Source organism: Lygodium microphyllum, chromosome 12 (assembly GCF_053477565.2).
Source record: "Lygodium microphyllum isolate KBCC chromosome 12, Lygodium_microphyllum_v1.1.10, whole genome shotgun sequence".
NCBI classification, from domain to species: domain Eukaryota; kingdom Viridiplantae; phylum Streptophyta; class Polypodiopsida; order Schizaeales; family Lygodiaceae; genus Lygodium; species Lygodium microphyllum.
Window position 1 is genome coordinate 37,026,842 of NC_141146.1, and position 24,206 is coordinate 37,051,047.

The following is a 24,206-nucleotide window of genomic DNA, read 5'->3' on the forward strand; positions in this document are numbered from 1 at the left end:
GAAAATTGAAATTGCTTCATCAGGATGAGAATGATTGGCATGCCTGGATTATCCCATTTGTTGGAACTTGACCCTCACACAAATGTTAGGATGGGTGTCTCAGAAACGGAGGTAAATGTGATTATCGGAAATCATCTTCTTATTCATTGCATGTCCATTTACAAATTGTGCAATCTATCATAATGGCCTATATCCCGTCCTTCCTGGCTCTTATGATGTGGTCAAGATCTGGAATTGATTCCTTCATGTCAATGTCTATGCATTTTTTTGATGGAAAAGTAAGAAGCACAAGAAGGGTGTCTGATTATTAGCCATGCAGAAGGTTTGTTCTCCTAAATCATGGTGGGCTGAATACTTTTAACATTCATATTCATGTACTAGCTCATAAATTGGCCTTGTTACAGATGTTTGTATAAGGACAGCAACCTCAAACAACAATCTTGGCAGCTTTGTCTACTCCTCACACAAAAATTTTTTATAATTGTACTTGTTTGGCATAAGCGAAGACGAAACACATTGAGGTGAGGTATCACTTCATACGTGGGGTCGTTGAGGACAAGTCTATTGATCTTGTCAAGATCTCGACTCACCAAAATCCTGCAGATCTGCTCACGAAAAGTCTCTCTACAGAGCACTTTACCTTCCTTAGGAGGCTGATGGGCATGGGATGAGACGGCGTCTTTCCTCATCCTGTTGTACATGTGTACAAGTTGTACTGTCTCTTTTCTTTTTCTTTTCACTTCTCACTAGGATAGATTCGCATAAGACCGGATTCTTGGCTAACTGAATAGCACTCATAGAATCCAAATGCAGTGTAGGGATAGTCTCTCTCGTTTATCTCGCTTTCTCCTTCTCTCATTCGTCTCTATCTCTCTTTTCCCCTTCTCTTTATATTTTTATTTAGTAATTAACTTAAAAATTATTAACTAAGTAATAAATTAAGTAGTGCATGTGTGTATGCGCCTCTCTCTATGTGTATGTGTTTGTACATGGCCCTTATCTTCATTTCTCACTACGTGTATCTCTCTTATGTGTACCACACTTGGAACAAGTTAGCAGGGATTTTCTCATACCAAGCTATTACTAAATACAATGTCTTTGTGTCTCCTCTTTGTACCCATACTTGGAACAAGTTAGTAGGGCTTTGCACATTATAAGCCATTATTATGGAAGAGGCAATTTTTTTGCTTTGGTTACATGTCCATTTGCAAGTGTGTTGATTGAATCCTTGAAACAAATTCTCCCTCGTGTTCAATGGACTGGAAAATCAGGCAATGAGCTATTCCCTTTCTCCCAAAAGCAGGAAGTGGGATAAAGTTTTCAATCCTCCTGCCTTTTGCTCAGCCACTAAATGCATATATTTTGGCTACCGAACACATTTCAAGAGTTGCGGATGTACTCATAAATGAGGGCAATGTTATGTTTTTCCCTCAAGCTTAGTGTATCTATGACTTGGACCATCATTATTGGCCTTTATGGACTCTTATTCACAATATGCTGCAGCCTTATTTGCCAGTGCCTCCTTTGAATCTTATTTGTAGGTGCTCGCTCTAAGATCAACTTTATGGACTCTTATTCACAATATTCTGCAGTTTTATCTACCAGTGCCTCCTGTGAATCTTATTTGTAGATGCTTACTCTAAGATCAACTTTATGGACTCTTATTTCACAATAAGATGCTGCAGCCTTATCTACCAGTGCCTCCTTTGAATCTTAAGCAGATGATATATCTTATTTATAGATGCTCACTCTAAGATCAGCTTATTATTAATTTCCCAATCCTGCCAAGGGTACTCCAAGTCCAAGTTAGGAAAGGGCTGCCCACTAAGCAAAGATTCTGAAATCAATACCCGTAAATCACAGTACCCTCTAAGCACATGAAAAACCCTTCACATTGAGTGGAACGACTGCAAAGTATTGCTTGCCCACTCCAGCACATTAAGAATAGAGAGCAGCCCAGGTCTAACCATCCTATTCAACTAGGGGCAAGCTTCCTCTTTAGCATCCCAAGAAACAATTTCTCACCAGACTTCAGGTGGCAGGGAATTAGCTGACAGTCAGTTATCTGGTGCACGCCACAAGGAAGTTGCCAAGAACAGACAAGATGAATCAAGAGTAGTGAGGATTGCAGTCATGTGGGCTGATCAAAATGAAACACATGCCACAATGAGGCCTGAATTTGAATGTTGTGCAGAATCCCATATCTTCTAGAAAGAATCTTGCAATGATAACCCATGATTGTTGCCCCACACACAAAATTGAACAAAGCCCATAAGAGGTCTGTCATGTGCATCTCCACATCTGCAATTGCACCTCCCCCAATGCATATATGCCATGAAATCCAAGTAATGCTAGAATGTGTAGTCTGTTTCCACAACATCAAGTGAATGGGCTACATAATTTCCCTTAAGTCAATCTTTGACCAGGACAATGATAACAAGTAATATGAGATCATGGGCAGCACTCTTGTTTGAGCAAACTTGAGGCATAGATGGAAAGGCCATGCATGTGATTTCCAGTAAACAATGTGTCCCCAATCCAAAATAACATCCAATCAAGCACTTGCTTAGGCAGGAGCTGTAAGCCTGCGGGACATCCCAAGTGTCTCGTGATGTCGCCTTGTGTCACCACCTTCCCCTGCCAACCAAATGCCAATAACTCTCTCTCCTTTTTTTTTCGTAAAAGGTAATTGTATTAATTACGAAGAAAAAGTACAAGTTTACTTGATTACAAGATACATGATGACACTAAGCCATCATGTGTAAAGGCTCCAGTACTAAACTACAAAAGAGTTACAAAAGTCATGGCAAAGCCGCAAAGGAAATTGCCATATGCCAGGGAAGTAAGTCCTCCCGAGGGAGTAAGCCCGAGTGCCGAATGAGATCTATCTACCAATGCAAGAGACCTTTAAGCCTCACAATATATGCCGAGACATTAGAGACTGAATCAAAAAGAAAGGCATTCCGAGTGGTCCAATTGTGCCAGCATCCCCAGTATCTAAGAAAATGAAACAAGATCTTCCGAGTGGTCCAATTGAAGATAACATTGAAAGAACCGGGTGGGTCGCCAGGGCAAAGAAGAGAGGACTCAAAGGGCAACCCTGTCTCACCGAGTGTGCAAGGACAAATGGCTCTGTAACCCCACCATTGAGCATAACACGCGAAGAAGCCGCAGCACTAATGGTGTAGATCAATGGGGACATCCGAGTACCAAAACCCATAGCAGACATAACTTCAGCAATGAAAGACCAATCTAAATAGTCAAAGGCCTTTTCCAAATCCAATTGAATCAATACCACCTCCTGACTAGAGTGCCTTGCATAGTCAATAGCCATTTGCACATTTAAGATATTATGCACAATGTTGCGGCCCTTAATGAAACCATATTGAAGAGGATGCACAATAGCTGGAACGGCGACCATGTAGATGCATACAGTGCAGAATGAAAAGTAAACCCTGGAGATGAAGGTTGTAACCAAGACCATAGATCTTGCTTAAGTGCCACAAGAGCAAAGGCATTCCACGCCCGACTTTCCGGAGCATCCATCACCGAATGCCCTGAAGTGGACTGTGAAGAGTCAACACACATATTGAAATCTCCCATCAAGAAACCCCTTCTGCAAAGTGACATGGAGCTCTGCAAAGTCTTCCAAAGATCCCGACAAGATAAAGGGTCGTTCGGAGCATAGAGGCCCAGCAACCATAAGATCTCTCCTTCAAATAAAATTTCAATTACCACAAAGCGGCCCTGTACATCATTCTTAATAAGAACAGGCTGATATTTCTCATGGACAATCATAAGCACACTAGAATAATGCACAGCATGTGTCCCTGCATAAAACAAGAGAAAACCATGGCAATCCACAACTTTTCCTGCTTCACCGTGACTCTTGTGCTCCACCGCACACAAGACATCCCACTGATTCTCATGCAAGACAGTCCACATGGCATGTTGCTTATGGCGAGAACAAATGCCTCGCACATTCCACGTGGCTATCTTCATATATCTGTAAAAAGAAAATCAGGAAGGAGGCACCGCTTGCCTCGATTTAACCTTGTCTGCTAGAATGTCAAGGACACCGTCATCCAGAAAATCAGCTAACACTGCAAAAGAATTCTGCCGGCCAACTTTAGAGGTAGATGGGATATCCACTGTCTTGGGGATGGAACGGGGATAACGACGATCCCAGGGTGTAATCACATTGCCTCTAGAATCAAATGCCAACTTAGCAAGCGGGCCCTTGGGACCGTCTGTATATACTTTCCTCGTAGACCGATTACGGGGAGCAGAAGGAACCATAGTACGCGCAGCATGCTGTGAAGAGAACATTTATTTCCTGCACATATACGTGCGCATGGAATCCTATGACACAGTAGGCCCAAAATCCAGCAGACCAGCATCCAACTTCTTACCTTTTTTGGGACATGCCTCTATCCAGTCATTGGTACAGGAATCCAAACCCAAACCCGTTGTTTACCTTTATCCAAAACACTGGATGGCTGGGTTTCCTCCTATGATGGAGCATCAAGCGCCATGTCATCCTTGGGCGGCACAACATGCACATTATCTGAAGACGGCTGCCTCTTTGGGCATTCGGCCATAAAGTGCCCCAATTTACCACACGAAAAGCAGTGTCCCGCAAAGTTGCCCCATTTCAAGCGAAAATGCAAAGGATGCATGCCAGAGCAATTAAGGCACTGCCACGTTGGCCTCTTCCTGGCAGTGTCCCATAACATACACAAACGGTTTCTATTCATTGCCCTTAGGCTTGGAGGGACCAGCACCGTTCCCACAACGGCCATGGCATCCTTTAACAATGGCCAATAGATAGCCAGGCAATTTTCCACCTCAACCCACACCGGGCATTCACGTTGAAGCAGGCCCTGAAAGTCTGCCATAGGGCGCCATGGCACAACATGGACCAAACGGCGATCAAAGAACAATGGTAGTTTGGACAGGAGCTCAGCCCGATGCTTCTTAGAGTTCAGCAACACCTCATAGAAGCCTTGAGGCCCAACAAAAATCTCCTCAACACACTCCCCTTGCAGTAAAAGGTGCCGCCACTGGAGAATATGGGAAAGCACTGGGATCCTGCCAGTGAAGAAGAGTATAACTGCACGGTCATAAAACACTGAAAAAGAGCGCAGGACAGTTTTCCGATCCACCGTTGCCTCCAGAACCTCTTTAGTTCCCGCGTCAGAAAAAGCTTCATGATTATGCTGAACATAGTCGCCAAGCAACGTATTGGCAAACTCCAACAAATGCTCCCAGTCAATCTCCTGCGAATCCACAAAATCAGAGGCCACTTGAGCATAAGAACGATCCTAATGACTGATTGTCTCTTCGGGCGTATGCTTGGAGCATTTACCCACACGCTGAAAGTCAGGAGCAGGAGGCATCTCCTCTGTACAAGGCACCATATCCTTCGGTTCCTCTGCATCAGAATTGGGACCAAGGGCGGCCACTGTTTGTTCAATAAAAGCCATATCCAGGCCAGCCATGCTTCTCTCTAAGCTGAGGCGGGACTACGACAAAGGCGAAGGGGCAGGTCTGGAACTAGGCGTCTCTCTCTCTCTCTCTCTCTCTCTCTCTCTCTCTCTCTCTCTCTCTCTCTCTCTTCATAAAAGGTAATTGTATTAATTACGAAAAAGTTAACATGATTACAAGATACACGATGCCTCTACCCCATTGTGTGTACACACTAACTCTTTACAAGAACCAGACGGCCAAAGAGTTACAAAATCATGGCAAAGACGCGGAGGAAATTGCCATATGCCAAGGACGTAAGTCCTCCCGAGAGAGGATGTCAGAGTGCCGGAGAAGATCTATCTGCCAATACAAGAAACCTTTAAGCCTAGCAATATGCCGCTGAACATTATAAGCAGAATCAAAAAGGAAAGCATTCCGAATGGTCCAGTTGTGCCAACAGCCCCAATATCGAAGAAAGTGAAACAAGATCTTCATATGTGGCTGTGTCGGTGTGGGATATTTGGGCCATACAAAAACCCAATCAAACGGGCGTAACGAGAAACCAACCACTGCTCGCCAAACGGCTGACAAGAATGACCAGATTTTCTGAGCGAGGGGGCAAGAAATAAAACGATGACGGGCGGATTCCACAGTGGTGGTGCAAAAGAAACAGTTGCCATTGGAGATTCGGCGCTTGGAAAGAGCTGAAGCAAGCGGAAGACCACCAATCATCACCCTCCAAAGAAAGACCTTATATTTGAATGGTGTCTTATTTAACCAGCCCTCCATCACAGTTACCCTCCACCATGACCAAGATTTATGCAATCCCCATAGAATATTAGCTTTAGTAACCAGCCATTGATGATCTTTAATCAGAAGATGATACACCTGGTTAGCTGAAGCCTTTTCTAAATTCAAACTGCCTACAAAGTCCCAGTCCTGCCAGGGACGATCCGTAGCAAGGGCAAGAAAGGGTTGTCTACTCTAAAGCACCGTCAAAAGTTGTTCCCATAAATACCTGTATCCACGAGGGATCCTGAAAAGCCTCCTGGCTGTACGAAACGACATGAACACATTGCGACTGGCAAGAGTAGCATCCGCGACCGAAGTTAAGCACAAACGTGCCATACCGTTGAATTGTGGTCGAAGCTCATGTTTACCGTCCCACGAAATTAACCGCGAGACTGCCAACAGTTCCAATTGAAACGAATTAGTGGCTAAACGATCCTCCGCTGGATGCCACTGAGACTTCCGGAGGACCAGTCTCCAGGAACACACCAAATGGGCAAGCAGAGATGAGGAAGAACTGGAGAACCGAGAATCGACATTAAGAACATGCCACCAAGAACTGTGGATGTGGGTATTACCATGCAGAAACCCGTGATCCTCAAGAAAATAACAGGCTATGACGACCCAAGGATGACAATCCGAGCACATGGCGCGAAAAAGAGGCCAGCGGAGTGCCAGCATATGAGTTTGGGCATCCAAAATAGCCCCTCTATCCATGCGTTTTGAGGTGCATGCATGCAACCAAGAAATCCAAGAAATACCCGCATGCAAGGAATCCTTCTTCCATAACATGAAACGAATAGACTTCGTAAAATCATTCAGTGTAGTAGTAGTCCAGGGTAGCAATGGCAAGAAATATGTAAGCATTGGCAACATTATTGTCTCGGCTACTTTGAGGCGAACATGGAAGGGCCAAGCTTGAGACTTCCAATACAGAAACTTAGCCGCCAATTTCTGTGAAATCCACTGTAGTAGCTGCTTTGGGGGAACATCAACCCCCAAAGGATACCCAAGATGCTTGACAATGAAGCCACGGGGGACAACCATTCCCTGCCAGTCCAGTGACTGCAAATCCGACTTCGTGCAGCTGAGAATGGCCGATTTCAAGGCGTTGATGCGAAGACCAGAAGCCTGACCAAAGAGAGCCCAAACATCTAATGCTTTGTGAAGGTTATCTTTGTCTGCACGCAGAATCATAAAACTGTCATCAACCAAGGATTGACCAATGAAGTGCTGTCCAGAGGGAAGCAACAATCCAGCCAACTGAGTAGAAATTGCCATATGAGATAACATCGAAAGAACCGGATGAATCACAAGGGCAAAGAAGAGAGGACTGGGCACCCCTGTCTGACAGAGCGGACAAGGACAATTGGCTTGGTAACGCCTCCATTCAACATGACCCGCGAAGATGCTGCAACACTAATAGTGTAGATCAGACGAGACATCCGAGCACCAAAGCCCATAGCAGACATAAGTTCTGCAATGAAAGACTAGTCCAGATAATCAAAAGCCTTTTCCAGGTCCAATTGAACCAGTACGACCTCCTAATTTAAATGCCTTGCATAATCAATCGCCAATTGCGCATTTGATATATTGTGCAAAATGTTTCTGCCCTTAATGAAACCATATTGGAGAGGATGCACAATGGCAGGAAGATGCTTATGGACGCGATTCGCCATAACTTTGGAAAAGATTTTATACATAGAACCCATCAAAGAAATTGAGCACCATTGTTTCAACATGGATGGCGAAGGAACTTTTGGAAGCAGTTTAATAAGACCTTCTTTCCAAGCGGAAGGCATGATCCCCGTTTCCCATACCTGCTGAAACAAAGCTGTCAAAGGTTTCGCGAGCTGGGTGGCAAAAAACGCAAAGAACTCATTGGTGAGACCATCCCAGCCAAGACTTTTATCCTTAGGCAAGTGTAACAGAACATCCATAACCTCCGACTCACAAATATCTGCCTCCAGAGTAGATTGCATGTCCTGAGGAACCTGATTGCGGACAAGATCATAAAAAACTGAACGAGTATGAGTAATTTGGCCTGAAAAAGTAGAACCAAGAAGGTCGAGGAAATAATTTCTACACATATTCACAATCGTCTGCGGATCAAGAACCATTTGACCTTCTGCATCCTAGAGCCTAGTCATATTCTCTCGAGCAGGAGAGGCATGGAGAGCTCGAAAGAACTTATGGGTCTGACAAGGACTGTCTTGCAGAGTCTCCGTCAGATGTTGCAATTTGACCTGCTGATAGGATTTCAACTGAAGCTCTTTAATAAGATCAGCCAAACGCGTTGCCAGTGATAGCAGAAATGCGTCATCAGGAGTGTCCACCAGCAAAGAACAAACCAAAGCCAGCAGTTCCTCCGCTGCCTATCGACGCCGCCGACAAAGAGAGGCATGATGGATCCCATACTGGCGAGCAACCCACTGCACATTGGAGAGCAATCGTTGAAAGGAAGTAGTGCCCTAAGATGAGAAATCCAATAAGAATCGATCAATCAATTGCTGCATATAGCCCTGGAAGATTGCATGCTTCAAATAAGACAAGTTGAAACGCTAAGGGAGTCTATCCAGAAATTGCTTGAAAGGTGCAATGGGTTGTGCAAGGAGCTCAAGTTGCAGAGGGAAATGATCCGACAATGCATATTGTTGCCACACTTTCATTTCGAGCATCTCAGGAAGGAAATCATCATCCTACATGATGTATATGCGGTCTAACCGCAACCATGTTGTTGCATACTGGGCAGAATGGAAGGTAAACCCTGTAGAAGAAGGATACAGCCAAGACCAGAGATCTTGCTTAAGAATGGCAAGAGCCAACTGCTGCCACATACGTCTTTCCGGCGCATCCATTACCGAATGTTCTGATGTGGACTGTAAAGAATCAACACACTTATTAAAATCCCCCATCAAAAAACCCCGTCTGCCAAGGGACAAGGAAATCTGCAAGGTATGCCAAAGCTCCCGGCGAGATAAAGGATCATTCGGAGCATAGAGGCCAAGTAACCATAAGATCTCTCCTTCGAATAAAATTTCAATCACCACAAAGAGGCCATGTACATCATTCTTGATAAGAACCGGCTGATATTTTTCATGTACAATCATAAGCACACCAGAATACTGCCTGGCATGTATCCCTGCATAGAACAAACGAAAGCCATGGCAATCCACAACTTTACCTGCTTCAGTATGACTCTTGTGCTCAATAGCACACAAGACATCCCATTGATTCTCATGCAATATTGTCCACATGGCATGTTGCTTGTGGCGAGAACAAATTCCTCGCACATTCGACGTGGCTATCTTCATGTGGATTCAAAAGAAGATTAGGTACCAGGCACAGCTTGCCTCGATGTGACCTTTTCGGCGAGAATGTCTAGGACACCCTCATCCAAGAAATCAGCTAACACGGCAAAAGAGTTCTGACGACCACATTTGGAAGTGAATGGCATATCCGCTGACTTGGGGATGGAGCGGGGATAACGACGATCCCATGGGGTAATGACGTTACCTCGAGTATCAAAAGCCAACTTAGCAGGTGGACCCTTTGGACCATCCGAAGACACTCTCCTAGCTGGCTGTTGACCGGGAGCAGAGGAAACCATAGCAGGAGCAGAGTGCTCTGAAGACATCATTTCTTACCTGCACATATACGTACGCATGGAATCTGGTGAGGCAGCAGGCACAGTATCCACCATGCCAGCAACAAGCCTGTTGCCTTTTTTCGTGCATACATCTACCCAGTCGTTGCCACCAGAATCCAAACCTGAGACCTGTTGTTTACCTTTATTCAAAACTTTAGGTGGCTAGGTGGTATCTTGCGACGGCGCATCACACACCATATCTTCCATGGGCTGCGCAACATGCTCGGCATCTGAAGTGTGGTGCTTCTCTGGGCATTCAGCCATAAAATGCCCCAATTTTCCACACGAAAAGCAATGTCCTGCAAAGTTGCCCCATTCCAAACGAAAATGTAAAGGATGCATGCCAGAGCAATTAATGCGTAACCAAGCACGCCTTTTTCGAGCAGTGTCCCATAACATACACAGGCAGTTGCGATTCATGGCCCTTAGGCTTGGGGGGACCAAAACAGTGCCCACAGCGGCCATGGCGTCTTTTAACAGTGGCCGATAAATAACCGGACAGTTTTCCACTTCAACCCACACAGGGCATTCACGTTGCAGCAGACACTGAAAATCTGCCATCGGGCGCCATGGCACCACATGGACCTCAACGAACAATGGCAGTTTAGACAAGAGAGCAGCACAGTGTGTCTCTAATTTCAACAGCACCTCAAAAAAACCCCGGGGGCCAACAAAAATCTCTTCAACACATTACCCTTGTAGCAGACTGTGCAACCACTGGCGAATACGGGAAAGCAGCGGGATCCTACAACTAAAAAAAAATATCACAGCACGTTCATAGAACACTGAAAAGGAGCACAAGACATGTTTCGGATCCACAGTGGCTTCCAGAACATCTTCCGTTGCAGAGTCCGAAAAGACTTCCTGATTATGTTGAACATAATCGCCCAGCAAAATGTTGGCAAACTCCAGCAGGTACTCCCAATCAACCTCCTGGGAGTCCACAAAATCAGAAGCAACCTGAGCATAGGAATGATCCTGGTGATCCATTATCCCTGCCGAAGTATGCTTGGTGTGTTTGCCCGCTGGCTAGAGGTCAGGAGCAGGGGGCATCTCCTCTGTGCACGGAACCATGTCCTCTAGTTCCTCGGTGTCAGAATCCGGACCAAGAGCTGCCACCGTTTGGTCTATGAAAGCCAGATCCAGGCCAGCCATATTGTATCAATACGTATGTCGGTCAGAGGCCGCAAGGGTCCAAACCCTAACGGGCAGGGCGAAGGGGCGAGAAGCAGGCATGGAGGTCGCAGTACAGTCGGGTGGGGGACGCAGGCAACGGGCCGTCCGACAGCAAAGCGGGGGACTCAACGGCTGTGGAGGGCGTCAGGGGCAGGCGGCGAGCAGAAGGCGTCTGCAGGCAACGCGGGTCAGGCGACGTCGACAGGACAGCGGGTAACGACAACGATGGCCTCTCTCTCTCTCTCTCTCTCTCTCTCTCTCTCTCTCTCTCTCTCTCTCTCTCTCTCTCTCGTTGTCTCTCTCTCTCTCACTCGCTCTGCAGGTCCCGCAGACCTGCAAAATCAGTGCACCACCTGGCTGCAGCAACAGGACTGCAACGAAGAACAGGACAGACACGTGCAGATGAACCGGGGCGCCGGGTAATGGGTCAAACACAGGAGGCTTAAACGGGGCTGCATCAGCCCTGCACGCTGACGCAGAGCAGTCGACCACAGGCGGAGCACTCTGCACAGGTCAGACGTCGACGGGGCAGGCGCCAAGGGGTCAGGCACAGGGCAGGCGTCGACGGTGCAGAGTTGAAGGGCACTGCAGGTACAGGCGACGGGCAGCGTTTGACCGGCAGGGCAGACGTCAGACGTCGACGAAGGCGGGCACACAAAGGCGCAGCAGACGTCCGGCGAGCAGTCGTGAGGCATGGATGAAGGCGGGTGCAGGTACAGACGACGGGCAGAGATTGACAGGCGCAGGTACAGACGGGCGGTGGTACCTGCGACAAGCGTAGCAACGGCAGGTACAGACGGGCGCAGCAACGGCAGGTACAGACAGGTTCAGCGGCTGCGCAGAGACCACGATCTGGTCGCTAGGTCACGGGGGTTGAAGGTCCGCCATCGCTGCTCATCGCGTCTCCCTCCATCCTCTCTCTTTCTCTCTCTTCTCTCAGATTCTCTCTCTGTCTCTCCTTTTAATAACTCTCTCTCTCTCTCTCCACATAAAGGTTGAAACTAAAGAATAACCACATGTACAAGAGGCCCTCTAGCTAGCATGTGAAAGCTATGTTCCCTCTCTCCATAGGAGCTCTCAGTACATCCAAACCAACCTAGACAAAGGGCATTCACAAAGTTCCTCACACCCATGATAACCAGGGCTCCTTCCCTACCAAAGAATGATCACCTCCCCACTCCCAGGGGGTTCATCTTCATGAGGGATCAGCCTGGATCAAGCTGTATCCCTGCAGCATCCCCCACTCCCATGGTGACAACCCAATCATCTCCCACTCCACAAATACTATCCATCATCACCTGCCTTAAGAAACACCCATTGAGATACTTCAGTTCCCCTAGGCTAGAGCAGCTGATGCAACATCCTTTGAGGGTGATACTAGGATAGTAGAGACCACATCATCTTGAGTATTTTAGGTTTATTCTTTCAATACTTAACCTTGGGTACAATCATAGATGATTGCATTTGATTCACTTGTTAGATATACTTTGACTCTACTATTTGACGAGACATCACTGCAATTGTACTATATGCTCAGGTCTCACAGGCTATTTTGGCCTATTGAAAACATCAATAAAATTTTTATTTAGTTCTTTCCTTTTATTACTGTGTGCATGTGCACGTGCATACGTGCATGTGCACGTGCATACGTGCATGTGCGCAGCATGTGTATGCACATGCCTGCGTGATTGTGTACATGCGTGCACGTGCACGTGCACATGCATGCATGTGTCCATTCATCTATGAATGGTTGGGTGGTGGGTGGGTGGGTGGTGGGTGGGTGGGTGGAACCACACTTCATTAGCTTATTGATATCCAAGGAAAATAGATGAAATCTATTAAAAAAAAGTCAAAACTATGGTAAAGCAGCCCTTCCACACACGAATGAATTCTAACATGGTAGCTTTATCAAAATCGATCTCACAAAGACTCGCAATCAGTCACAAGCCATTGTGAAGCAAAGAAAGAAGACTTGCAATTTGCTTCAAAACCTTTACCTGCCTGACAATAAATCCTGTATGCCAATCAGCAAGATCCGTGTCTGCAGTTGCAGACCCTAATTTTGATCTTTCTGGTAGATCTCCCTCAGAGTGCTTGGTTCTGTTAGCCATTTCACAGTGCTCAGGACACTCCAATGTGAAGATTTCTAGACCCAAAGTTCTTCAGTGTATCAAATAATGTGCAAAAGGTTCAATAAAATAAAATCCGGTCTGAACATTGAAAATCGCAAAAAGACCTGCCAATAAAGAACTCTTCATGGTGATCTTGCAATAATCCATAAACCATCCATGCTGCAAGTTGTCTGTACATAACCTGGTGTCCGTGCCAGAGTAACCTTCAAGAATGACGTGACAAAGTTAAGGCATGCTTGAGCAATGTAATAATGCACAGTAAAGAAAGAAAGGGACTAAAAATGGTCACAATGTGTCTACCTAACTTATTCTCCCTTTTTGTCAATTCTTCTCACAATCCAGGTTGAAGTTAACTCAAGTTATGTTGTGTACAACTATAAACTGATTGAAATGGAGGATTAGAAAGGATGATTAAAGCAGCAGACTTGGGGTGAATGCTGGAGTCTATCATCACTACCAGATTTTCAAATCATGGCATGGAGGTTAAAAACCAGACATTTGCATCAAAGGAGAATTGACAGCCAAAGTATTGAGACAATATATTCAGCTAACAAGAGGAGAAACCTTAACCAAAGCTATAAGGTGTTATTAAGACCAAACACCTGTGCGTGTTTGCGCTGACTCGACTCACCAACACCAGTATTGTGTGATCCTCTAAGCTTACAGAATAAGGCTGTTTTCAGATACTTAATTACCACTACCCTGACAAAAAGAATCCTGGTTTACTTCATTAAACATGGATTTCCTATACTTTACTACTCTAAGTTGAGTGATCCTCTAAACTTACAGAATAAGGCTGTTTTCAGATACTTAATTACCACTACCCTGACAAACAGAATCCTGGTTTACTTCATTAAACATGGATTTCCTATACTTTACTACTCACACTTAATTCCCAATCAGAAAATTAGTACTTCTTCCTGAGAGAAATTTTATGCATATCATCAGAAAATCTTTCATTCTATACCTCTGCATACAAGATTGCAATTCTGGAACCCCACAATGGCATTTTGTGTGTAGCAAATCAAGAAGGCATCCACCTTGTAGATTTTTGATACTCACTTCCCGGATGAGAGCATGCAACGGTGGAAGTAGAACTTCAAACTGTCACAACCAATAGAATCAATATGATGCATAGACAAATTATTTGTGCAGCAACATCAAAAACGTCACCCAAACTTCGAGAATTAAAAAACAATCACAAAGAGCAATAACTCATTTAAAAAGTTTATGTTTCCATTCTTCTTGGACTCCGCAAAGCCACTTTACGCTTAAGCTGAATTTTATGCATTTGTACAAGTTTGCATGGTCAAACTCTGATTTTGTTAAGTTTACCTATACATTGTTACACCTATCATGTTCCTCCGTTGTTCTAGTGTGAATGCTCCCTTATCCATTGGCACTTTTTACCTTCTAGCTAGAGAAAAGTTTTTTCCCGTATGAACACCTAGATTTTGTGTGGTACTATAGTACCTTAGGGATTGCACTTTCTCTATATCACTCTCACATAGTTGATGTAACACTCCAACGAGCTCAACACTCTTGTTGTTCATTGCTCACCATGAATGTGTGCAAGCACATAGCTAAGCATTGACCTGATAGTGGTAGTGTCACAAGGACATGAAAAATTATTGTTTTGCTTAGCATTTGATTAAAAGTTAATCGAATGTGCTAATGTGACTTGCACATGTCAAGTCCAAGTTAATTATTTCACAATGTGGAACCTAGGACCCCAAGATATCAATTCGTAACAGAGGCAAAAGTTGTAATAAGTTATGCCTAAGAAGTACTAGGTAGTATCCAGTGTCAACTTTTAGCTTAGACCAATTTATTGGCCTAATGATTGTTTGATGGCTCATGCTATACAGGATAGGAAGCCCACCTCTATGATTGAGACTTCGCAATCAAAGCATTGCTGCAAGGCTATGGAGCAAGATTTGGAAGCCATAGAGTGGAATGGCACTTCGGATCTTGTGCCATGGCCCATTCATAAGAAGGTGTTTAGAGTCAAGTGGGTTTTCAAGACCAAATACCACAATAATGGCACTTTGGATAAGCACAAGATGTGGCTGGGTGCTAAAGGGTTCCTAAGCCATTCTTATCTTAGCCAATCACTATAGGAGATGGCCAGTTTCTCAACTGGATGTAAAGTTTGTCTTCCTTAACGGTGATTTGAAGGAGGAGATCTATGTTGAGCAACCTCCTTGCTTTTCCTCATCAAATGGAAAAGTTTATAGGTTGAAGAAGGCCCTTTATGGCCTCAAACAAGCTCCAAGTGCTTGGAAACGAGAAGATAGACTCGTTCTTGCAAGATAAGTTAGGATACCGGCATTCCACTGTTGATCTCCAGTTGTACATCCACACATCAACAGCACTACATGAGAAGTTCAATATGATGGATATGGGACTTCTCCAATTCTTTTTAGGCCATGAGATTTGGCACACTTTGAGGGAAATTTTTATATGTCGGCAACAATATGTGCCAAAGCTTTTGTCCACCTTTGAGATGGACAGTTGTTGGTCCAATTTCTACTCCCACGGATCCAAACTAGAAGGCTATGGCACATGATATTTACCAACGGCAAATGCTATCCAATATAGATAATTGATTGGGTCGTTGATATAACTCCTATATTTTGCAATTCTTGAGGGGGACCCCCGACCTAGACATTTACTATCTAGCAAGTACAAGAGATATGCCCTTTGTTCTATGAGGCTAGACTAATTGAGCTGGGGACACTGACCATAGCAATGATTGGCTATTGCTTCGCTTTGGGTGCAGGTGCTACCTCCTGGGGTCGTAAGAAGCAACCCATAGTTGCCCTATCATCTACAAAGGAGGAGTATAGAGCGGTATCTTCTACCACATGTGAGACTATGTGGCTTTGGAGGTTGTTAAGAGAGCTTGTTGTCTCCAAACAAGTCCTACTACACTTCATTGTGACAATGAGAATTGCATTGCTTTGGCATGAATCCTATATTCCATGATTGGCCAAAGCACATTGAGATACAATATCATTTCATTTGGAAGATCTTGAATGGGCCTATTGTTGTGGTATATTGTAAGACAAAGGATACCTTGGAAAACTTGTTTATGAAGGCTCTTCCTCATGCCATTCTACAACAACACTCCAGATCCCTGAGCCTTATGCTACATCCAAGATCTGGGAGGGGGTGTGTGGTCATCCCCAAGCAATACACATGTATTTTAGGGCAGATTCATACATTTCTTAATCAGATTAGACAATATGCAGCAGCCGCCAATAGTTTTTACAGAAGTTTGGGCAAGTCGAATAGTGTCGGGCAAGGCAAGCAAGTCGTGGGTAGGTGCCATATGGTAGGCCATCTGCATTTGCAGCATTTTTTATTATTGATTGAGCAATCTGCCATGATTACTACAATCGACCAGTTTTGTATTGGCCAGCCTACCTTTTTTTTTCTTCAACCTATTTATAGGCAGCCCAACCCAAGGTCACACGCATTCAAATTCGTGTTGTGCAAGGTGAGGGATCTCTAGTGGATACATTCGATAGCCCGTTGTACATATCTACTGCCTTTATCCATCATTCATTGCAGATTTATGCATTCTTTAGTCTCTTTCTCTCTCACTTCTCTCGATGTTCCTTTCTTTCTTTCCATCCAATCATACACTTCTACATTCGCTGCACTCTGGCATGTGCTAGATCAGGCTCTTTGAAGTGGAGGCTAGCCCTCGAAGACTCAAAACACAGCTCAAACCTCAAATCAAGTGAGGCTACCCACTGAGTTTAAGCATATCAGGAAGCAAAGGAAAAGAAACTAACCAAGATTTGCCCAATAGCGGGGGCAAGCATACCAGAAAGAGCCCAACTTGGAAATCATGCGACTTTGCCATACAAATTAGAGTTTGAAGAGGCATCCTCTACAATGGACCGAAACCAAGACCTCCTAGAAAGGGGGGTTCAAGGTGTGAGCCCCATTGACATGGGCCTTGCCGCTCCACAAGGTGCCAAGCCCGTTTCCTTGGCAATGGATATGTGCATTTGCACCAATCCACTTCAAAATATTCACACTGCACACATACTATCAATGGGTGCATTGGCCACTTATGCCATGTGGCAACAGGGACGCCCTATTTTCAGTCCCTGGGCAGCCACATCAGCTGGTTGGACTTCGTGATGATCAAATTGCCATGTTTTGCTGGCCACCTCCTATCTGCAGCTGCCCCAATTCCCCACTAACGCACCTCCACAATGTGCAAGGACTGATTGTGTGCAGCCTTGTCAGAGCTTTCAGATCAGTGTTTGTTATGTTATTCTTTCTCCTCTCTCTATGTTTCCCTTCCGTTACACACTCACAAGGTATCATCACCAAACTGAGAGACAAAGAGCCCATCTACTGCAGCTTTCTCAACCTGATTTGCTGCATTTTCAATCCCTAGAACCAAGTGACAATCATAAACAACTGTTGCTGACATCAAAATCAAGGCATTCTCCAGTGACAACAAGTCACTATTTGCCTAGCAATAGTCTCCAAACGTGGCTTTTTCTAGATGAAATAGAAGAAGCCCCTCGAACGGAGTAAACCAAGATGGTTGGAGAGAGATCTTCTTCCACATCCAACACCTCATGATTAGGAGAGGCCATCTCCTCACTTGCCCTTGAAAGGCCTTTGCACCACTTCAATGGCAAGTATTTCCGACAACAATTTTCATAAACATCATCAAGAATACCAAGACATGGTATGGTTTCCTCTCCTAATCCGCAAAGATGCATAAGAGGACGAGTAATGGATAAGATTTGATTATGAAATTTTCATTAAAAAACCCTCTCCAGTTTTGGAAAAACAAAAAATACTTTATATCCCTCCTAGAAGTACCTAACATCAATCCGACCAAGGCTACTCATCTAGGAATGGTTCAAGAAGACATTGAAATTTGTAACAAAGAAATACAAGAGCTCCTCCAAAAAGGCTTGATTGAGCCAAGCAACAGTCCATGGGCATGCCAGGCATTTTACGTCAACAAGAATGCCGAGCAAGAAAGGGGTAAGAAAAGGCTTGTGATTAATTACAAACCTCTCAACAAATTTCTGATCGACAATGTGAGGTGCCCGCCCAATGGCTGTCTAGGCACGCTTTTAGCAGTCTATCGAGAAACGAATCTAAGCGTCGTTGCTCGGCACTCCCAAGGAATATTCGGAGTTTTGTCGCCTAGGGTTTCCCGAATCCACCTCGCAATGGAACGTTCACAACCGGACCCACTAAGATCGACTTGAAATTTAGGCTCCTAGTGGCCAAGGTCTCCTAATAGCATTCTAGCGTCGGATCTTAGACATCCTACTTTACGCAGAGATACCCAAGCCGAAGCAGACCCATGCTGCACTTGGTTCAGAGAGAATGGGAAACGAGAGGGATGCACGGCTCAAACTCTCTACCCGTAGGGCATAGTCCCATTCCGATCCACTAAAACGGCATGAATCAGGGTTCTATTCTAACAATTCCTAAGGTTGAACGACGGTAAAAATCTTATGAGAAGCCTCCCAGTTCTCTGGGACCACCCTGCCGTAGGACAGACCCGTCGGGGGTTTCGCCCACCTACTTCCCTTAATAGCTTTAGTTTTCTAATTAGGTCCTACCACATTTATGTGCGACACTTAAAATCGGCTTCATTAATTAAGCCTTTTCTTCACTAGCCCAAAGTAGGCATAATGCAAGCGAAAGGCCTCATGAAGAGGGGGTGCCATTGATGATGTATAAAAAGAGGATCACTTGTGGAGGGTGAGATAATTGAAAAAATGTGAAAAGGATAGAGAGGTTGAAGGAGTAGAGAGCTTAAGAGAGTAGAGAGACACTAGAGCTTGATGGAGAAAGAAATTGGAAGGCTTAAGAAGTTAAGGGAGGAGAGAGCTTGAGAGAGTGGAAGAGATAGAGAGCTAAAAAACAGTAAGAGGGGGTGGAGAGCTAGAAAGGAGTAAGAGGGGGTGGAGAACTTGAAAGTATGAATGAGATGGAGGAGAGGGGGAGATTTTTCTAGAAAGGGGGAGTACTTTAGGGTTTAGGGTTGGGGGGAAAGAGGAAGAGAAAGAGAGAGGGGGGAGAGAGAGAGAGAGAGAGTGTGTGTGTGTGTGTGTGTGTGTGTGTGTGTGTGTGCGTGTGCGTGTGTGTGTGTGTTTTTTCACATGTTGAAATTTGACATTTGAATGGTAACCCATGGGAGAGAATAGTTACATTGCTCCATTGTGTGTATATAAGAGAGAGAGATGGATGAATCATGAGAGAGGGAGAGGGTAAGAGAGAGAGTTTTCAAACTTATTAGTTTAAACTCTAAACTTTTCTCTTGAGTGTTTGTGTGAGAAAAAGAAAAGATAAAGAGAGAGAAAAGAAAGATAAGAGACAAAGAAAAGATAAGAGAGAAAGAAAAGAATCGAGAAGAGAGAGAAAAAGAAAAAGAAAGAAAAAAAAGCATACAAAAAAAAAGGAAAAACGATCACTTTTGTAACCATTGGCGTACAAGGCCATGGGCCCAATCAGATGGAAAACACGTCGAACAAGTCCAAACGGGACAAACAGGTCAGATGAGTTGACACATTTGTCAAATGTGGACAGCCCAGTTTCTACCATGTTCCCAAGGACAAGTGCAATAAGCTAAATCCTAAGTCAGTGAAATGAATCTTTCTTCGTTATCGGAATGCAAATGAGATGGGCTATAACTTATGGAATCCACAAGCTCAGAAGGTCAGCCGCAGCAATGATGATGTTTTCCCTGAAAAGAAAACACATAAGCAAGTTGAGCAGGTAGTTAATACGCAAGGTGATATTTAAAGAGGAGCATCCGCCAGCCAACTAGATAGCCAATAGAGTTGATACTCCAGTGATCCATAACTATGATGTTAGGCAAGACGTACAGACCCCACAGTTTGTTTTGAGATATTTTACTAGAGATAGACATCCTCTTGAGCAGTTTGCACGCTCCATAGACAATGTTATGGTGATAGATGCTAACGAACCTCTTACTTATGATGAGACCATCTGCAAAGGTAATAACCACTCTTGGAAAATATCAATGCAATTAGAGTATGACTCATTGTAAAAAAATCATATGTAGGATTTGATTCCTTTGTCTGATGGAAAGTGTGCTTTGCCATGCAAATAGGTCTACAAGTTTAAAAGTACCCCTGGACACCCCAAGCCGACATATAAGGTCAAATTGGTTGCTAAGGATTTTAAGTGATAGCATGGTATTGACTTTAATATGGTCTTTTCTCCTATAGTCAAGATAACTACCCTACGCTTGATACTAGCTTTAGTTGCTCAATTAGATTTGGGCCTTTATTAGATTAATGTAACGATGGCTTTCTTACATAGGGACTTGCATAATGAGATTTATATGCCGTAGCCTAAAGGCTTTGAGAAAAAAGGCGAGAAACACCTAGTATACAAGTTGAGAAAGAGCCTTTATAGCCTCAAATAGACACCTAGGGAATGGTACCCCAAGTTTTATGCTTTCATGCATTCACAAGGATATACATATAATGATACAGATCCATGTTTACACATGAAGAATACATGTGATGACAACCTTATGATTTTGATACTCTATGTGGATGATAAGTTGATTGCTAGGAGAGTGCATGATAAGCTAGATGCCGTAAAAAGTCAACTCAAGGAAAGCTTTGAGATGAAGGACATGGGACAAGCCTCACATATTCTTGGGATGCACATCATGTGCAATCACTCTCATGGACTCCTTTACTTGTCACAGAAAGAGTACATCCAAAAGGTCATTGAGCAGTTTCATATGTAAGATATTAAGCCTATTGGCTGTCCTTTACCTTCTCATGTGAAAGTTAGTCAAACCGATTATCTACAATCTGATGAGCAAAAGGCCGAGATAGCCAAGATTCCTTATGCATCCACAATGGATAGTTTGACATATGCCATGATAGCCACTCGTCCTTGCATAGCATTTGCAGTGAAAGTTACGGCATGCTATATGGCTATACCTGGCACACGACATTGGAATGTTGTGGGGTACATTGAATCCGATTATGTAGAACATGCAGATCGTAGAAAGCCCACCCCTGGCTATGTCTTCACCTTTGTTGAAGGTGTTGTTTCTTGGATATCCAAGGTGCAAAAATGCACGGCCCTATCTACTACACAAACAAAGTATGTTGCAACAACCGAGACTTGCAGAGAGGCTCTCTGTTTAGGCCATCTAGTGGCAAACCTTGGTATTACTGATATGGTTCCTATACTGTATTCAGATTCTATGAGCGCTATTCAATTGGCCAAGAATCGAAACTTTCATGCGAAGACAAAGCATATTGACATGCGCTACCAGTTTATCAAAGAGGTCGTTGATGATGAGTCCATTGAGCTTGTCAAGATCTCAATTAACCAAAATCTTGCAATTCTGCTCACTAAAAGTCTCTCAACTGAACGTTTTGCCTTCCTTAGAAAGATCGTGGGTATAGGATGAGATAGCATCTTCCCTCATTCTATTGTACTCTATGTACATTTGTACTTTGTCACTATTTTCTTATTCTCTTCTCACTAGAGACACATTCGTCTTTCAAAGGGAGGTTGTTGGGTGTAAAGGCACTTGTGCCTACACCACCCATGTATTCGCTACATTTACAGCACCCACACACCTGTACACTGCAAGTGGCAAACACCTATCACTATTACTTCATTCTTTAGTCTTTCAACAACTAATGAATAAGGGAAGGTTGATCACACATTGTGACTGTTGGAGTTCCAACATCTTGAGTCTCTCTCTCTCGCTCTCTTACTGTTCCATAGCTTGCATCTCTCTTCTATTTATGCTTCCATTGCTGTATGCACTTCTAAAATGATACTAGATTTTAGGATCTATGCTCCTACTGTTGTTGTCTACTGATTACATTATGCCCCTACTAATCATTGACTTTTCCTAACCGCTGCACACTATCTATGACCTGTGACACTATTTGTTGCTCACCTCCTTGTTTCCAGCCTTCTATAGGCTGTATTTTTGATACAGCAAGCTGAATTTCAATTTTTGTATTATTTTATCGCTGATAAATCTGTATTTTGATAAACAACTAGTGCATTTACTGCATGTAATGCCTTTGCACACTAGACAACAACAATTTCCAGATTTTGAAAGTGTTTGTTGGCTATAATCCATCTTTGTTCTCTGTTTTTACGATCGTTTTTGTGATCAGCTGGTGTATATTGCATGTGGACTCTCTATAGTGCAGTTTGCGTTGTTGGTTTGGACATGCTTTCTCTCTCCTCTTCATTTCTTTATTTTCTCTCCCTATCCTCTCCAAATGGCTCCCCCTTGTTTCACTAATGACAAATTACATGGTTTGTGCAGAAGTGGTTATGGTACGTTGTGTATGGAGCTTGTGAGCATCTTGAGTGTCATACTCCTCTTCTAGCTGTTTTTGATAAGGCCCACTATGGAGTTGTGCTCACATGGGATACTAATGATGCCCGTGCATATTCTACTCTTCTTTGATGCATCTCTAAAGAAGTTATTCTGGCACTCGCCTCTTGCAAGACTTCTCCAGCAATTTGGGTGAAGCTTCAAATGTTACATGAGGCTCCTTTTCCTATGCATGCAATCACTCTTTATGGACAACTCAAGCAGATGAAGCTCAAGTTGAAGAATACTATTCAATCTTTCTCACTTCATGTCACATAAGTACAGGACCAACTTCGACACATGCAGTGTCCCCTTCCAAAGGCTAATCTTGTGGGGACTGTGCTCTACAAGCTCTCCCCGAAGTTTAGTAGAGTAGCCAATGCTTTGAGGGCTCAGACATCATTGACACTCATCAATTTTCTATAGATGTCCTCAATGTTGCTTAAGCATGAGACGGCTTTAAGCTACATGGGAGACTTCCATCACAATGTGGTGGCTCCAATGAGGCCTTTGTAGCTTTAGAGAGGGGTGACAAAAAAAAGTCAAAGGCCCAATGTTATCATTGTGGTAAGAAGGGCCATTTGCACAATGATTGCAAAGAGTTAGCGACTTCGAGGAAGAAAAAATAGAAGAAGAAGAAGCAAGATATGAATTCCTCCGTTGACTCATCCTCTTCCTCAAACTCCAACTCGAATCCTTTGGCTAAGGCACGAAAACGATCAATGGCCATCCCTCACGACTCTCTAGAGACAAACAGGGAGTGTGAGAGAGTGGTTAGGTGGGGTACGTGAGCCTCATCTATACAAGTATACAGGTTCCAAAGAGCAACGTCCCTGATGCATTGACTAAAGTCTAGTAGATTTAAATCCTGGAGATAGGATTGACATCCAGGTTCACAATGGACTATTATCTGATGCGGAGTGAGATTGGCTCCTAGTCCGAGCTCACATGAGGGGGCACCTTGGAGGTCTACCCGAAGGTAGGGTATCCATGGTCACGTATGTTCACATGCATTTTTGACACAATGATCTTGTATGCTCTTACAAGACATTGTTGACAAAGTCCAAATATATAGATATGTTATGATTCTTCTCTATTGTCAGATTCTAGTGCGATCAGCATCAACACTCAAGTTCTCGCCAAGGAATCTTGGTGGTAGCTTGATCACCCATTGCTTGGGTATTCATAGTCCTACTCTAGTGGTCCTTGTTGTATGGACTATGGTGAGTCCTTATCATTATATAATTGTACTGTATCAGATCATCCATGATTTCAAAGAGGATGTTAGCGCGGCCTTTATGATGATTATTTAAGCATTTTATCCTGGTCAACCAACATTAAAGGTTAGCCAACCTACTATCATTTATAGTACAATTTTGGCCTTTATATTCAATGGCTCTCTTCTCAATCACTCATTGATCACTTGTAGATTCTCTTATGGAGCCGGTACCATTGCCTACGCAACCAATGACTCACTATTGTACATGGTGTCTTGTGTTTTGTATATGGATTCAAATTTCCCAAGCATTCTTTTAAGTCTTCTTCTTTGCAATGTTTTTTCTCTTTTGTCGTTGTGTTCAGTAGTTTATTCCAATAT

At 43.9% G+C, this 24,206-nt stretch overlaps 1 protein-coding gene across 2 annotated transcripts in view; it reads right to left on the bottom strand.

Moving 5' to 3' along the window:
- Positions 1 to 24,206, bottom strand: part of GCP4 (GAMMA-TUBULIN COMPLEX PROTEIN 4) — a 156,447-nt gene that overhangs the window by 74,239 nt on the left and 58,002 nt on the right. For both annotated transcript variants that reach the window (XR_015692625.1, XM_087689343.1), the window contains exons 3-5: positions 14,183 to 14,319; positions 13,320 to 13,418; positions 13,081 to 13,183 (exon numbers count right to left, since the gene is read on the bottom strand). Coding sequence is in view for 1 of the 2 variants with exons in the window: in XM_087689343.1 (XP_087545469.1) it covers positions 13,081 to 13,183; positions 13,320 to 13,418; positions 14,183 to 14,319 (339 nt within the window). In the remaining variant the exon portion in view is untranslated. The remainder of the gene's footprint in view (positions 1 to 13,080; positions 13,184 to 13,319; positions 13,419 to 14,182; positions 14,320 to 24,206) is intronic.